General features: G+C 40.0%; 1 protein-coding gene across 2 annotated transcripts in view; it reads right to left on the bottom strand.

Annotated features, from left to right (window-relative positions):
• LOC131029690 (uncharacterized) overlaps positions 1 to 14,922 on the bottom strand; it is a 74,972-nt gene extending 60,050 nt beyond the window's left edge. The window contains exons 1-2 of one of the 2 annotated variants that reach the window (XM_057960281.2): positions 14,774 to 14,922; positions 13,638 to 13,772 (exon numbers count right to left, since the gene is read on the bottom strand). In XM_057960281.2, coding sequence (XP_057816264.1) covers positions 13,638 to 13,689 — 52 coding nt within the window. In that variant the 5' untranslated portion in view covers positions 13,690 to 13,772; positions 14,774 to 14,922. Of the gene's footprint in view, positions 1 to 13,637; positions 13,773 to 14,598; positions 14,751 to 14,773 lie in introns of those variants that run through there. The other variant, XM_057960282.2, reaches the window with a different exon arrangement.
• Between the last annotated feature and the right edge of the window lie 681 nt (positions 14,923 to 15,603).

Here is a 15,603-nt window from a genome sequence, read left to right as displayed (position 1 = left end):
TAGGCAGCTTGTTGGAGTTGAGCTGCATGATTTGATCTCCATACTGCTCTTGCAGCTTAGACTGATTTTTAGCAGAAAATTCTGCTTCATTTTGCAAGAAGTTAACGATCTACTGATCGCTTTCAAACACTTGCCAATTCACTTGATTGTCTAGGACAACAGGTCTCACAACAAGCCTGATGTGTTGCTCCTTCTCTCTTGCAACATGCACTAGTATGTCGAACTGAGCACCAACAGCTGCAAGCCTATCAGCATGCTTGTTCTGACCCCTAAGAATGCTCTGGATATTGAAGGCCTCAAATCCTTCAATCAAATCCCAAACCCTATGTTTGTATGATTTGAGTAGGTTGTTCTTTGCTACACTTTGGGCTCGAATGTGTTTAACAACCAACTCACTATCTCCAAATACTTGCAAAGATCTGATCCTTCTACTTTGTGCAAGTTGGAGACCTTGGATCAAGGCTTCATACTCAGCGACATTGTTAGTGCAACCAAATTGAAGCCTAAAAGAGAAGAAATATTTCTCCTGCTCAAGAGAAACAAGCATCACCCTGGCACCTGCACCATTCTTGTTTCTTGAAGCATCAAAAAACATGTTCCATAACCCCTCTGAATCTCTTTGTCTTGATGAGGTTAGGGATAGGGGTATCCTCTTCATGGATACAATAGGTGCCAAGCCCAGTCTCTTCAGTCTCAGCTAATGGATCAAACTGAAAAGCATTGGCCCATTCGTCCAACAAGCAATCAGGGACCTCCTGCAAAAGAGTAGCAGGCTCACAGAACAGCACACTCCTCCCCCTCTTCATGCAAAGTACAATTCATGTTTATAGGGCTAGGGGTGTAGGGCTCAATGTGGTTTTGGGCAATGGGCTTTGCCCTTATGGTGACCTTGGTACCATACCTTGTTCGAAATAGCATATGGGACCAGTCAGAAGATAGGTACCCACCTATCTTGGCTATGAAGTCTCTAGACAGGCAGATGGCAAAGAAGGCAGGCAGGTCGATGATCAATACATCTTGCAAGACAGTGCAACCAAGGCATGCATGCAAGGTTAACTTCAAATGTTTTACCACCCCTACTGTCTTAATAGAAGTGTCATCTAATTGGACCACCCCTTTGGTCACAAGTTCGTATTCTATGCCAAGAAGATCAGCTACCTTCTTAGGCATGACTGAGCTACTAGCTCCTAAATCTATCATGCAGTTGTGAACCAAGTTGTCTCCTATGATTAAGGAGAGATAGAAAGGGGGAGGCTTGTTGATCTTGATTGAATCTTCTTCCTCCCTAGGTTGCACCAAGATGGTGGAGACTGCCTTTCCGCTAACTGTTGTCTCACCACCTGACTGATTGACGTCCTTTAGTGCCTCCTTAAGCAAATCCCTTTGAGATGAAATTGAAAAGGCCTCCCACATAGTGACATTGAGGTTGGCCTTCTTCATCTGATCCACTATGTTGAAAGGAACACCAACTGACCTTAGAGGCCCCTTTGAGGCTACAAGGTCTGCCTTTGCTCTTTGGACGACTTGGGCCTCCTCCTGCCTCTTGTTCCCTTGCATGGTACTTTGGCTTGCATCATGGACGGCTACATTAGGTGTTGGAGCTTGGGCTGATGTTGAAGGTGAGGCAGCCTCCATGGCTCTCTTCTTTGACCTTGTATACTGCACCATGGACTCACCATTTGTTTGGTTCAAACCACAGAATTCTGCCTCCTACCAATTGACAAAGGTAGAATCCCCTTGTAAGTGAGCCTGGGGGCCAACACTAGGCTGATTTGGGTCATATTCCTAGCCAGAGGTGGTCAGCTCATCTTGCACTACTAAAGTTTGGACAAACCCTCCATTTTGGCATACACCTTGGTTGTGTGGCTGATTGCATGGTTGACACCAATCTTGCTCTTGGGCAAGGTTATTTTGCATTGGAACTATCGCCTTTGAGTTGCTTGCGGTTGTGGGGTTCACACTATTCAAAGGCCTGGCATTGCTCCATTGGTTTTGCCCTTGAAAGGGTGGCCTATTTTGCTGATAATTCTGACCCTGTGACTAGTAAGGTCTGCTATACTGAGTTTGTTGCCTCTTTAGTGCCACCAATTCATTGCCAAAGCTTTGCAATAGAGCCTTGACCTCATGGAGCTCGTTGGAGGATGTAGAGGGCGTGGATGATTGTCCTGCGGAAGCCATGGAAATAGGAGCCAAAGTGGGTTGTTGAGTAGGAGCTTCTGGGAAGAGAGGCATTGCAGGCCTTGGAGCTATCTTCCCAGCCTGAATCAAACAATTTTCTGCTCTTATGGCTATGTCATATGCACCCGGTAGAGAGGCTCCACGCATTGATTGGATCATGACAGCTATATCGCTGTTGAGAGCTCTAAGATATTACAAGAAGGCATGATTTGGAGATGGCTTCACTAGAGCAGCTATTCCATGTCTTATGGAATCTGAAGTTGAAGTCTCCCATGAACTCATGGGGTGCCCTCTTGATCGTAGTCAACTGCTCCACAAGTGATAGGTGATCACTTTTGTCTTCGAAATGGTTGCACAACCTCTCCCCCAATTCATCCCAATTGTGAATGGAGTTAGACGGCAACCCTCTACACCACTGCAAGGCTTTGCCTTTCAAAGATGTGGCTAAGAGTCTGACAGCAACATCATCCTAAGTGATATTATGGATGGAGCAGATGTTTGCAATGTCTTGAATGTGCTCAATGGGTGTAGTAGCTGTTTCACCTGTGAAGTATGGTATACTCTTCAACGTAGCCACTAGTATGTCATTCCACTGAGTCAAAATAAGGGGACTCCCTCCATTGAAGGTAACAAAAACCTAATTTCTTGCCATGTAGCACAATGGTTTATTGATATGAGTGGTGGGAGCCCTTGATAGCAATGGCCTTGCAAATGGAGGAGTAGAACGAGACCTAGGAGATGGAATGTTTACAACCTTGACACCCCTGACTGGTGACAATGAAGGTCTACCTCTCTGCATTCTAGAGCTTGCAGATGGGAGCTCTATGAATTGAAAACTGCCCCTAAAAGACGCCCTTGTATGAATTCTGGGCATGAAATCTGCAACCGACCTCGGAAGTTCAAAGGTCCGGAGTTGTGGAGTATGACCACTTCGACACCTCAGGAGCTTGGAGATCCGGAGTGAGGAAGTTCGAGTGATCGGAACCTGGGGGTTCCAGGTGTCCGGGCCTAAGCACCTCGGAACCTGGGGGTTCCGGACTTACAGAGCAAAGTGGTTTTACTGACCTCGGAACCTGGGGGGTTTTGGACTTCCAGGGTAAGCAGAGTTACGATGACTTGGGGACCTGGGGGGTTCCGGGGTCCCAGAGTTATAAACTTTGTGTGAACACGAACTGGTCCTTGAGCAGAGTCGCCAAGTGCTTGAGAGATGACTGCCTCTAAAGGCTAAAACACTAAGAATTAGCACCAAATCCTTAGCATGTATGTCGAATGAGGTCCCACCAAGCGTGCCAAAAACTGTTATCACAAAAGCTTGCACCCTTGCTGAGCTATCAACTCAGCAACCTTGTGGAACATGGAAACAACCCCGAAGTGTGGGACCTTGCGCAAAGGGGGTTGAATCTCCGGAGAAGGCCGGCTTCCTTCTCAATCCAGGTGCAGGTGTTGAACCAACTCAACACTTTAAAACTAATTCCTAAGCCTATCCTAACAACTTGCTGAGGTAAAGGGAAGAGAAAATACTTGAAATAGAAGGAGGTGATGCACCAAGAAGAGATTCTTCCTCTCCCCACCGAGATGACACAAAGAATTAACTGAAACACCCAGGAGATGCACAAACTTCAGTTGCATGAGTGACTCCAATGCATGTATGGAGGTTAGAATTTGCTGAGTGTCAAGAGGGTAGAAGGATTCCCACAAGTCACTCAAAAAACAAGTTAACATAGCATATATGGAGAGAAAAGCCACAAGACATACACCTATAATGAAGGTAAGAAAGCATACACAGAATACATAGGTTAGAAGGAGGCAAGAATGGTGATTTTCAATTAATCATAAGGCCAAAAGCCAATCTTACAGTTGCAGAAATGCAAAAATAGTTACAAGTCTTCAAGAGAAGAGAAAGAGCATAGGGAAAGTCAAGGCAGCAGGGAAAGAACCCTTTACAATGAGGCTTAACAGCCTTTATATAGAAAAATGGTTACAAGGTTGATCATGACCCCTGCATGTCAGTCTGGAAGTGCATGCACTTGACTTGCACATGCAAGCAACCTAGGCATACCCACAAAGAGCAATCCTGAGAAGGTGGATTGACTAACCTTCCAAAGTCAGTCATGACATAAGTCACCAAGCATGGCCCCGTACCTACTTGATGGAAATCCTACCAAAAACATTTAATGCACCCTTGTGGCTCCACAAAAGAATGTGCACAAGTCACCAAAACTGTCGGAGCATTAAAAGCCTTGAGTGTTGATCACGCCATCCGGAAGTGTCCCTAGTCGGAAGGAGGTCTGGAGACTTCGGAAGTTTGGACTCCCGAAGTGGGAAGACAAGGGAAGAACTTCGGAACCTCGGGGTTCCGGAATTCCGGGATAGGAGAAAGGAGGGCAGCAAGGAACCTCGAAACCTCGGGGTTCCGGAGGAACTAGAGAGAAGGCAAAGGGGTAAGGAACTTCGGAACTTTGGGGTTCCGGAGTTCCAGAGAGAAGAAGGAAGAAGGGCTAGGAGGGAACTTCGGAACCTTGGGGTTCCGGAAACCCGAAGAAAGGCAAGAGAAGGGAACTTCGAAACCTCGGGGTTCTGGAGTTCCAGGGAACTGCTCAAAGGAACTTCGGAACCTCGAGGTTCCGGAGTTTCGGGAAAGGGGAGGAAAAGAAGGAACTTCGGAACCTCGGAGTTCCGGAGGAAGGGCTAAGCTAGAGAAGGGAACTTCGGAACCTTGGGGTTCCGGAGTTACGAAGAAGGGAAGGGAAAGGGAGAAGAACTTTGGAACCTCAGGGTTCCGGAGTTCCGGGCCAGGAAAGAAAGCGGCGAAGGCAAAGAACTTCAGAACCTTGCGGTTCCGGAGTTCCGGAAAAGGAAGAAGGAAAGAGACAAGGGCAAAGAACTTCGGAACCTGGGGGTTCCAGAGAAGGGAAAAGAGAGGGCAAAAAGAAAAGAACTTCGGAACCTCGAGGTCCCGGAGTTCCGAGGAAGAAGAAAAGGCCAAGGGAGGAACTTTCTTCGGACAAGGCAACACTTCACACTTCATGATTCTTCTCTCCTTGATCAACTGGGGCCGCGCTGGTCCATGGAACATATCTCTGATCGGTTCTCACTGATGGACCAAGGGTGTCATAAAATGACAACAGTATCCAAAAGGGCTTCCCAAGGCCAATACCTTTTTGTGGATCACCTCAAGAAGGCATGCTCTTCCATGGGGTAGATATCAACAGTTTGGCAAGATCAGCCCCTCCCTATGTGTTGTGCAGATAAAATTATGAGTCCAATGATCACTTATTCCTTATGATTTCTCTAATCAACTATGGAGATGTTTTATTGGGAAATGGGGATCGTATTGAATCACTCCTCATATTCCTAGCTTTTGGCTAGTTGGTATATGAAAAACAGGTGCCTTGGATTAAATTTTATGTGGGACTATTTCCCGGCCTTAATGGTTCGGAATCTCTAGTTGGGGAGGAATAGAAGATTTTTTCTTGACAAAGAGAGGGTGGTGGAGCATATTTGGGATGGAATTGAAACAAATATTGACGAGCTGGAAGAAGTTCACAAAGATGACCTATGGTGCCTTCATCAGGGGGAACTTGTAGACAAGTGGCCTAGATTTTGATGGATTGAGGATAGTAAGAAACAACTCATTCATAAGGGCCCTCATTGCATGTAGTTTTTCTCAAAGGAAGGATAAGTCAAATTTAATTTTGATGGAGTGGCAAACTATAACCCAATTAATACTAGGGGTGGAAGAGTTTATTGAGAGTAAAATGGTCAAACTCTAGATATTTTTGCCTATGATGTGGTAGGGACTCTAATAACATTGCAAAAGCAAAAGCCCTTTTGTGGGGTATGATGATAGCAAGAGGAAAAGGATGAAAACAATAATCGATAGAGGGTGATTGAAAATTGCTGATAGGAGCAATGAAAGGGGGGTAACATTAAGAATAGAAAATTGTAATCAATATAGTCTGAATCGTTTATAGGAATTGAGTGGTTTGAAGATATTAGATTCTCCCATATTGGTAAGAAGAGCAATGCAGTTGCGAGATCGAGTAGCTAACAGAGGAGTTGAATTGAAAATTAAAAGTGAGTGTCTCTCTATTTGTTGGTGGAACAATTTTCCATCTAAGGCTCTTCTTCTAATCCAAAAGTATTTGTTGAGGAATCCTCTCGTTCATGGGATAGAGTAACGGTGGGTAGGATAGTCGTTATGAGGTGCAGAGCATGTGGAGTTCTTAATAGATGTGATGGTCTTCAGTTTTGAAGTATAAGCATCGAAGGTGGAATGGCTCTTCATTACTCATATTTTCATGTTTGAGATTTTTGAGGCATGGCGGTGTTGTGACCTTTTACGCATCACCCCATTGCAAAACAGGACCCCCTCTTTCCTACTTTCCATTTTTGTTAGTCTAGGGTTTTGGCAGTTAGGTGGCAATTTTGAGCTTTTAATGCCTGAGTCTCATTTTTTATATGATCATGCCCAGAGGTTTTCAATGTGCTAGCAATATTTAAATTTTGAGTCAATAGGATCAAATGTTTAAAATGTTTCAAAATGTTAAGGTGATCCTAAAATTTTGTAAGTGTTGAGGTTGCAACTTGCTTTAAATGTGAGCGTAAATGTGTTTTAAATGTTGCAAATTGGTGTGAATTTTGTGCTAGTGTGTCAAAAGTCCCTATAGGAGTCCTTTTTCCACTCCTAGGAGGTTAAATATGTTATAAATGCACAAAGTCCCAATGGACCCTAGTTTTCCACCCCTCAAATCCACTTAAAATGTTAAAAGTCCCGATAGCAATAGAATTTCCACTGAGCGAAATGGCAAAATTTGATAAGTTTGGGCTTTTAAAGTGTGAAAATCATCATAGTCCCAACAGAAGACATTTTTTTCCCAAGTGAAATTAAGGCAATTTTGAGCTTTTAATGCCTGAGTCTCATTTTTGATATGATCATGCCCAGAGGTTTTCAATGTGCTAGCAATATTTAAATTTTGAGTCAATAGGATCAAATGTTTAAAATGTTTCAAAATGTTAAGGTGATCCTAAAATTTTGTAAGTGTTGAGGTTGCAACTTGCTTTAAATGTGAGCGTAAATGTGTTTTAAATGTTGCAAATTGGTGTGAATTTTGTGCTAGTGTGTCAAAAGTCCCTATAGGAGTCCTTTTTCCACTCCTAGGAGGTTAAATATGTTATAAATGCACAAAGTCCCAATGGACCCTAGTTTTCCACCCCTCAAATCCACTTAAAATGTTAAAAGTCCCAATAGCAATAGAATTTCCACTGAGCGAAATGGCAAAATTTGATAAGTTTGGGCTTTTAAAGTGTGAAAATCATCATAGTCCCAACAGAAGACATTTTTTTCCCAAGTGAAATTAAGGCATAAAAGTGAAAAATCCCAATGGGAGGCGTTTTTCCACTAAGCAATAAAGGTGAAAATGGACTTTGTCCCAATGGAGAATGATTTCCCACTACATTTTGAGCAAAAAGAAGTGATTTTTATGATGAAAATGGTCTCAGTTCTAATGAGGTGTGTTTTTCCCCTCATGGATTGACTTTGCAATTGTTTTTGGGGAAAATCCCGATGCATCTGGATTCTCCACTGTGGTTGTCCCGATGGAGGCCGTTTTTCCACCAGGCCTTCAAGAGCGAAAATGTATAAGGAAAGTGTGCCCCGATGACCCACATTTTTCCACCAAGAGGTAAATGACCAAGTTAAGTGCAATTTGAGTGTCCAAATGAATTCGAATCTCCACCAAAGAGGACAATGAGTAAGACAGAGTGAAGTGTGGACAAATTTATGTTGTCTCGATGAGGTGGGTTTTTCCACTAGGGATAAAATGATGAATTTTGACCAAGTTAATGTGTCCAAATGTAGTTTGAATTTCCCCTGGGGGTATTGAAGTTTTAATGAGATTGTGAGTCCAAATGGAGGATGTTTTTCCACCAGGGCATATTTTTACATAAATTGATCAAATTTAATTGTCCAGATGGCCATCGATTTTCCCCTAAGATGGATTTGGGAATGAAAATGAATTAAGTGATGAAAATAACTTATCTAGATGAGCGCCGGTTTTCCCCTTGGGGTCATAAATTGCAAGTTGAGGTGAATTTAAGTGAAATTGTGTGTCCAGATGGGGTGCAATTTTCCCAAGTGGCTGAAGATTGGATTCAAGTAAGAATTTTAATGACAAATGTGTCCTAAATGGTATCGATTTTGCCTTACGACAAATATTTAATGATCAAACAAGGTGGTATTTAATGCTAAATGTTGAATCCCAATGCAAGTCAATTTTCCCCCAAGTTGAAAAAGAGAAGTTTTATCCCACATTGGCTATGTGGTGAACTTGCAAGGTAAAAACATGAATAAAAGACACAATCCAGTGCTAATATATTATAATACTGTGACTGATTTGACAGTTTGGAGGCTAAAAAGATTGATTGAGTGTGGCACCATTGCTTAAGGGAGGCTGCGACTTTTTCCTAAGTGGCTGATTGCGCCACCATTGAGTGGATTTGTGGGCGAACAAGAGGTACGCTATTGCTGATTGGGCTGCAATTTTGTCCAGGTGTGTGTGGTGCCATTTGGGGAGAAGATTGTGACATCATTTACAACATCATTGCTGGTCTAAATTCATTTCCAGATCTGAAACATCAATATTCTCAGACCAAACAATTGTGCCCAGCCATTATTTGTGACCAAGGCATGTTCATTTCCAGTCAATCGGAGGGCAGGTCGCAGGGTACATTGGGGTTGCGCCATGGTTAAGTTTGTTCCCAGCCATTGAAGGTGAATTTTCAGAGGGCACATTCAGACATTGTACTCAGAAAATCAGAGCTAAAACCACATTTTTGATATTGAAAACCTTCATTTTCTGAGTATAGCAAGGTATCTTCAGACTTATATAATACGATCAGACTTGTTCTAAGTCTGAAAATCAGGTTCTAAGAGAGGTGATATGTCTTATGTGATTATAATTCATTATTTTTTCAGAGCTTATGTTATACATTGTTTAAATTTCTGATTTTAAACTCATAAATTTGAAAATATTTTAAGAAATCAGAACTTAGAAAATTCTGAAAATGAATTATTAGAGTTATTTTTACCATGATATTAACTTCCCGCTTCATACAGGTGCCATGTCTAAGGCAGGGATTTCAGCGAGGAAAAATCAATTGAAGATCGTGCAAGAATGCTACTATCCAGAGTCACAGATAACATCCTGATGGAAGAAGGTCAGAGATACCAATATGGAGTACATGGACATGAAGAGGATGAGGCGAAGAATGTTTGGACCGAAGAATCATCTCCCATCCGCATTGGTGGCTAATATCATGAAGAGTGGGATCTACCATGCAGCTGGTTTCCCACCATGCATTCAGTGTAGTGAGCTTGTAGTCGAGTGTGCAAAGCATTATGATCCACAAACCAAAATGATCAAATCACTAAGGGGATAGTGCTTCCATACCTGGCTGAGGAATCAATTGGGGAAGTATTCAGAATCCCTAGGTGTACAAACATGCAAGAGAGAACCAAGGAAAAAGTGCAAGCTAAATTTGAAAGAAGATCGGAGTCATGTATGACAGTTATCAACAACGAGTGGGTTCTTGAGACGAAGCGTCACCACTCCAGGTTACCCAAGAGACTCTTATGCTCAGACTTCAAGGAGTACAATGATTTGATATTTCTACTCAACCGAGTCATGGGAACACCTCAAGGGATGCTATTTGAGACATGGATGTATTATTTTATTGAGATAGTGGGAGGAACGGTGATCAACTGGGCGAAGATAATAAGTGATAACCTTGACATCCAGTTGAGAGGTTTGGAGAAAACAAGGACATTCAATATGACCTCCTACCTAGTCTACATGCTTGCCAGACATATTGTGTACAAAGGATTGATATGCAAGGGCACAATTGGGAACGGTCAAGGACAATACAGAGTTTACAAGTGCTATTCGCAACTCCACGTACATGAAATTGAACATTACAGAAGGGTGAACGATGCTTGCAACATGTACATCACAAGGTTGTTGCAAGGTGTAATACACAAACGATTGTCTAAGGAGGCAATGATACTTATTGAAAAGTACGGATCATGGTATATCCAGTTTCCTACCTTCACATACCTAAGGATTTAGGGATTCATGTCAAAACCATACAAGCTTCCTAGGTATTCGACAAACAAGATGGTTTTACTTGAGGTAGTGAGATAGCTTTTAGAATATGATTTCATCCAGAAGGCGAAGCACAAAACGGGGATAGCTTTTCCTATCTCGCTTGGGAAGATGAAGGAGGTATGCCACACCGCATCCGCAACAGAGACAGTTAAAGAGGAATTGGAATTCTATCATCTTGGAATCTATGAAGGCAGGGATCAATTCAATCTATTTTGGAGAATTGTAACGATTAAGGGAGGGAATTTTATACACAAGATTGACATCGAAGACTATTGGGCTAATCTCATGGATGAGTTCGCAGTTAGAAGGAAGATGTGGTCTCGTATGTCAATGGACTTCATGGGGAAGTCTAACTTCTCCATTCCAGATCAAGTGTAAGATGATGGGGATCACATCCATCTGCAGTATGCAAATGAGGAAGACAAGTCTATCACGTTGCCTAGCTGGACACAACCTGAGTTGGTAGATTTAAATGTTTTGATGAGAGATGTGAATGATTACACCAAGGAATGGGTGGACAAGTACATGAACGAGTTGAGAAAACTTAAGGTCACCTTTACCTATGAGAAGATGAGAAATGAGGAGTCCTCTCTCAATGATGATGAGAGAACAATGAGCAATGTTAGAACGTACAATGATGAGGAGAGTTAGGCTCCCAAAAGAAGGAAAGGCATGCCTGGAGGATCACAAATAAAAGGCAAGGAGATTGTTAGCCAGGAGTCAAGGCACAAGAGACATAAGTCTAACATTCCTCAATCTACCATGAGTTCCTCATCCGTGAAGGAGAATGATATGACAAAGAAGGACAATGAGTCCAAACGAGGTTCCAATATGGAGATCCTACCGAAGAATGATCCAGATTTACATGCTACAGCACAATTGGCATGACATGAAGATGATGAAGATCATACAGGATCTCCCACGGTTCAACTGGAGGTTGATTTGGGCAACAATGTGGTAGATTTGACTAAGGATAAGGAAACGGATGATGATGTTATTTCAGCCTTGAGAGGACTTGATCGGGATCTACACCTCAAAGATGGGATGGAATTCTCTACCATTCTCGATTGGTTGTTGAGCAGCATGGAGAAGAAGAAAGTGATAGAGGCGCAGCCCGTAGAAGATATTGATGACCCATCCTTTTAGAATAGAGTTAGAATAGAACCTCTAAACCCTCATCCTTTTGCATTTTATTTAAAATCCTTGTTAGATAGATTGAGAACTCAATTGTAAAATCATAAGTCATTTGAAGTCATTGGCAAGCCTACTCCATTCATGATAAGTTTGACATCAACAAGAACAGTTGTGTAAGTCCCCAAGTGAAAACAGCAATTCACATTGTTGAAATGTGGCGACTGATCAGCAAAGTACTGTACACTCAGCACGTATCCTCGCCGGGGTCCGGGGCCGGGCCGGGCCCCGGGCAGGGGTTCGGGGGCGGCAGCCCCCGAGAAAGCGGGGGTGCCGCCCCCGAGAAAAAAAAAATTTGCCGTTTTTGTTGATGAAAACCGACATTGTAATAAAACCCTAAAAAAGGCCGACTTTGTTTGTTGCCCTAAAAACGCATGTTATAAGCGGCTGGGATGCTTAAGGCATGGTAAGGTTGATGTACTGTTTTTGCTGGATAATAAGAAAGATTGGACGGCTGTGTATGGTGGACGTAACCCATTCTGGGTGAACCACGTTAAATCTCTGTGTTATCTGTGTCCTGTTTTATTTCTTTATCTTTTGTATTTAAATCTGCATATAATTGTTAGTTTATATTTGCTTCGGATCTGCTTGAAACCCTAACACACATCAAACCCATTGAGTTACCCACATGTCAAGAATTGACCGTAGAAACCTTGGAATCGTCTTAGTTGATCAGATATTTAGCATCCAAGGTGATTTTGTTCAAGAGAGGGTAAAATACTTTGGTATTTTAATATGCATTCAATTGTGCATAAAAAACACATGGAGCGGCTTCTCATGGCTTCAACAACTGGTGTTGGCCATTTGGGGGGTAAATTGGTTGGTAGCAGGCACGGAAAGGGAAAGGAGGAGAAAGAAAATATAGAAGTAGAGCAAATTTCAGATGACTAGTGTAAAAGAGATGGCAGACTTCCTGGCATTGTTGATCAAGAAATCAGTGACCCTGCACTCAAACAATGGATAGTCCACATCTAGTAGTTGGCCACGAGAATGGATGGTTTTCCAATGTGAGTGTACATTCAGCAATGGCAAAGTTGCTTTTGGATCCAAGTTAATACAAGGGATAGATGGAATACATTCAAGTTTTCAACACTACTTAGTTACTTTCATGTGCATCCATGCTTTCAGTAATGGCTAGTTCCTATCTTCTCCACATCAATATTGTAGATGTCCACTAGATAGAGATACATTTCAATTGTTTTTTGAAGTACCTTCATGCTATCAAGAGGAGGCAAATATTTCTTTAGTTGGTCGTAGAATCAATTGCTAAGAATATGAAGGTCATCATTCTCGAGGAGGCTATACCGTTGTTCATGAAGTGTTGTGATTCAGAGAATGACAAGGACAAGGGCGAGGAGTCTAAAGTATCAAGTCAAAATGTGGTAGGTGAAAAATGTATTTGTGTAATTAAGGGGGTGGCAAAGCCTATGTAATTTGCCTCAGCTCCTTTTTAGATTCTTCAGCTTCTTTTGATGCTATGCTAGACAATGGAGTTGGGATAGAATTTTTTGAGGCTTCAGCCATTTTCTTTGGGTGGTATTATGATTTTAATGTTTGGTCTGATTGCCAAACAGCAAGACAACATGGGGCTTAGGACTGCATACTAGGGTTTCCCCAATTTTGATGGTTCTTGGACCTAAACCAAGTAATATTATAAAAAAACAATTAAGTACTTTCATCTACTTTCATCTATGTAAAAGACTTAAATGCTTTCAGAAACAATTAAATTCTCCAAGTACTCAATTTAGTCTATACTTGTCAAATAGTTCTACAAAGCTTTACTTAAGAGTCCTTCTAACAGAGAAATTTAGATCAAATATATATATAAGCTCCTTGCTTGATCTAAACTTCCAAACACAACTTAGGACAGCTTTGTACAAAGAAAAATACTTCAAGATCAGAGAATATTTAAAAAAGCCCCTTATCCCAACTTGACGAAAGCACATACCAAACCACTTCAAGAAAGACTTCAATGCAGTTCAGTTTATAAATTTTATGTTCAACGATATTAAAAAAGTAATCAATAAGAAACTGCCATTTATAGACTTTTGTATTGCATTTGCCCTTATAAAGGTAAGAATACAAGCACACTAATATTCTAACCTGCACAACTTCTTGGACAATCAAAGCTAATCATGCTTAGAGCTCTGCTCATCTTCAACAAACTTTCAAAACACCTCCTTTGCAAACTTGAGGGTAGAAACCCCTTCTTATGACAAGTTTGAAGGCATGCCCTCCCTGCAAAAATGGTTCAAAAAATAAACATTTCAAAAACAAGAAGACAAAGGATGTAAACATAAATTACTCCTATCTTATTAAAAGAACAAACTCAGTGACTATCCAAACATTATTGGCATAAGATCGTAAGGACAAACAATTTTTCTTTCAATGCAAATAATGTTAACAATTGCAGTCTTTCGTTTAACTTTTTATTATTATTGAGGGCCATGATCCCTGTAAGGATGGTCGAAAGAAATTAAGGTTATTTACAATGTATTAAACCCATGTTGCTTAAGAGAAAACAATTTTCCTTTGGATGTGGATCAACAATGGTTGTCTGTGAGTAATAACTTAAACAAGCTTAATCTCAAGTGCACGTGTGATGATGTCATATGTTGAAAGTTAGAAACAACTCTCTGTTTGTTCCGGGTTAAGGACATGTTTGACCCATTGGAGCTCTATTTAGGGGATTCTTCAACCCTAGTCTTTTGGAGCATTGCCTGAAGATGATTGTTTTTCAGGGGCCTTTGCTTTGAGTGCCAGCATTGCTCATCTCTAGCATATTCTTCATATGATACAGTGTAAGATGGCCACTCTCTGCCTCTTAATGTTCTCTCTGCCACTCATGCAGGTATGCTTTTGTAGCATATGATGCAGATGAGATCCAGCAATCATCAATTTTCCTTGAAAAGTGATTGCTGTAACCTCTTACTAAATAAGATGCCAATTGTATATCAGTCAACGGCTTTGGCCGATTAATTGCGGGTAGAACTCTGCAAATGCGTGTTTAAAAATTGCGAAATATCTGCTCGGCTAAAAAAATGACATAAACCCTAAAAATCACCTGTGAAAATAGACCGATTCTGGGTATAGCTTGCATGGGATCAGTTAGGGTTCGAAATTTTTGTCCTTAATTTTTTGCCGGACGTTTTGATCTCTACAAAACCTTAATGACTTTCTGTATCACTGAAAATTGAAACCTTAAATATTTTTGTTTGCATTCTGAATAAGAGCCTCACCTTGTCTCGCTGTTTCAGCTGGGAATTATAAATAAAAAATCGGAAATAACGTTTCTGCAACTGATAAAGCTTAAGAAATACGAAAATAAGCTTTCCGTTGTTTCCTTATTTTTGGTAACTTTAAATTAAAATCTGAACTCCAAATTAAAAACTATGACATCTAATTTGGGGATTATAAACTTTATATATTTATAAAAAAAAATTATAATTAAAAACTATGACATCTAATTTGGGGGATTATAAATTTTATGTATTTATAAAAAAATTATAAGGGACGATCCTTACATTCATTTATATTATTATTTACTATATGTTTAATATATAATTAAAAATAATTTAATAATTAACATTATAAAATAATTAGTAAATTAAAATTATTGTATATTATATTAGTGTGTCATTTATTAAATTATATAGAATAATTATATAATTCAATAAAATTATAAATTAGAAATATAAATAATTTAAAAATTATAAATTAAAAATTAGTATCTTTATAGACCATTAACAAATGTAAATATAATAATATTTATTTTTAATTTATTATGTATATTATTTAATTTTTAATATATAATTAATATATATAAAATAATTTATAAATTAAAATTATTATATATTATATTAGTGTGTCATTTATTAAACTATATAGAATAATTATATAATTTAATAAAATTGTAAATTAGAAATATAAATAATTTAAAAATTATAAATTAAAAAATCGTATATTTATAGACCATTAATAAATGTAAATATAATAATATTTATTTTTAATTTATAATGTATATTATTTAATTTTTAATATTAATTAATATATATAAAATAATTTTTCA

Source organism: Cryptomeria japonica, chromosome 9 (genome assembly GCF_030272615.1).
Source record: "Cryptomeria japonica chromosome 9, Sugi_1.0, whole genome shotgun sequence".
Classification (NCBI taxonomy): Eukaryota; Viridiplantae; Streptophyta; class Pinopsida; order Cupressales; family Cupressaceae; genus Cryptomeria; species Cryptomeria japonica.
The sequence above is the reverse complement of the archived record's forward strand: the minus strand, read 5'-3'. Positions and strand labels throughout refer to the sequence as shown.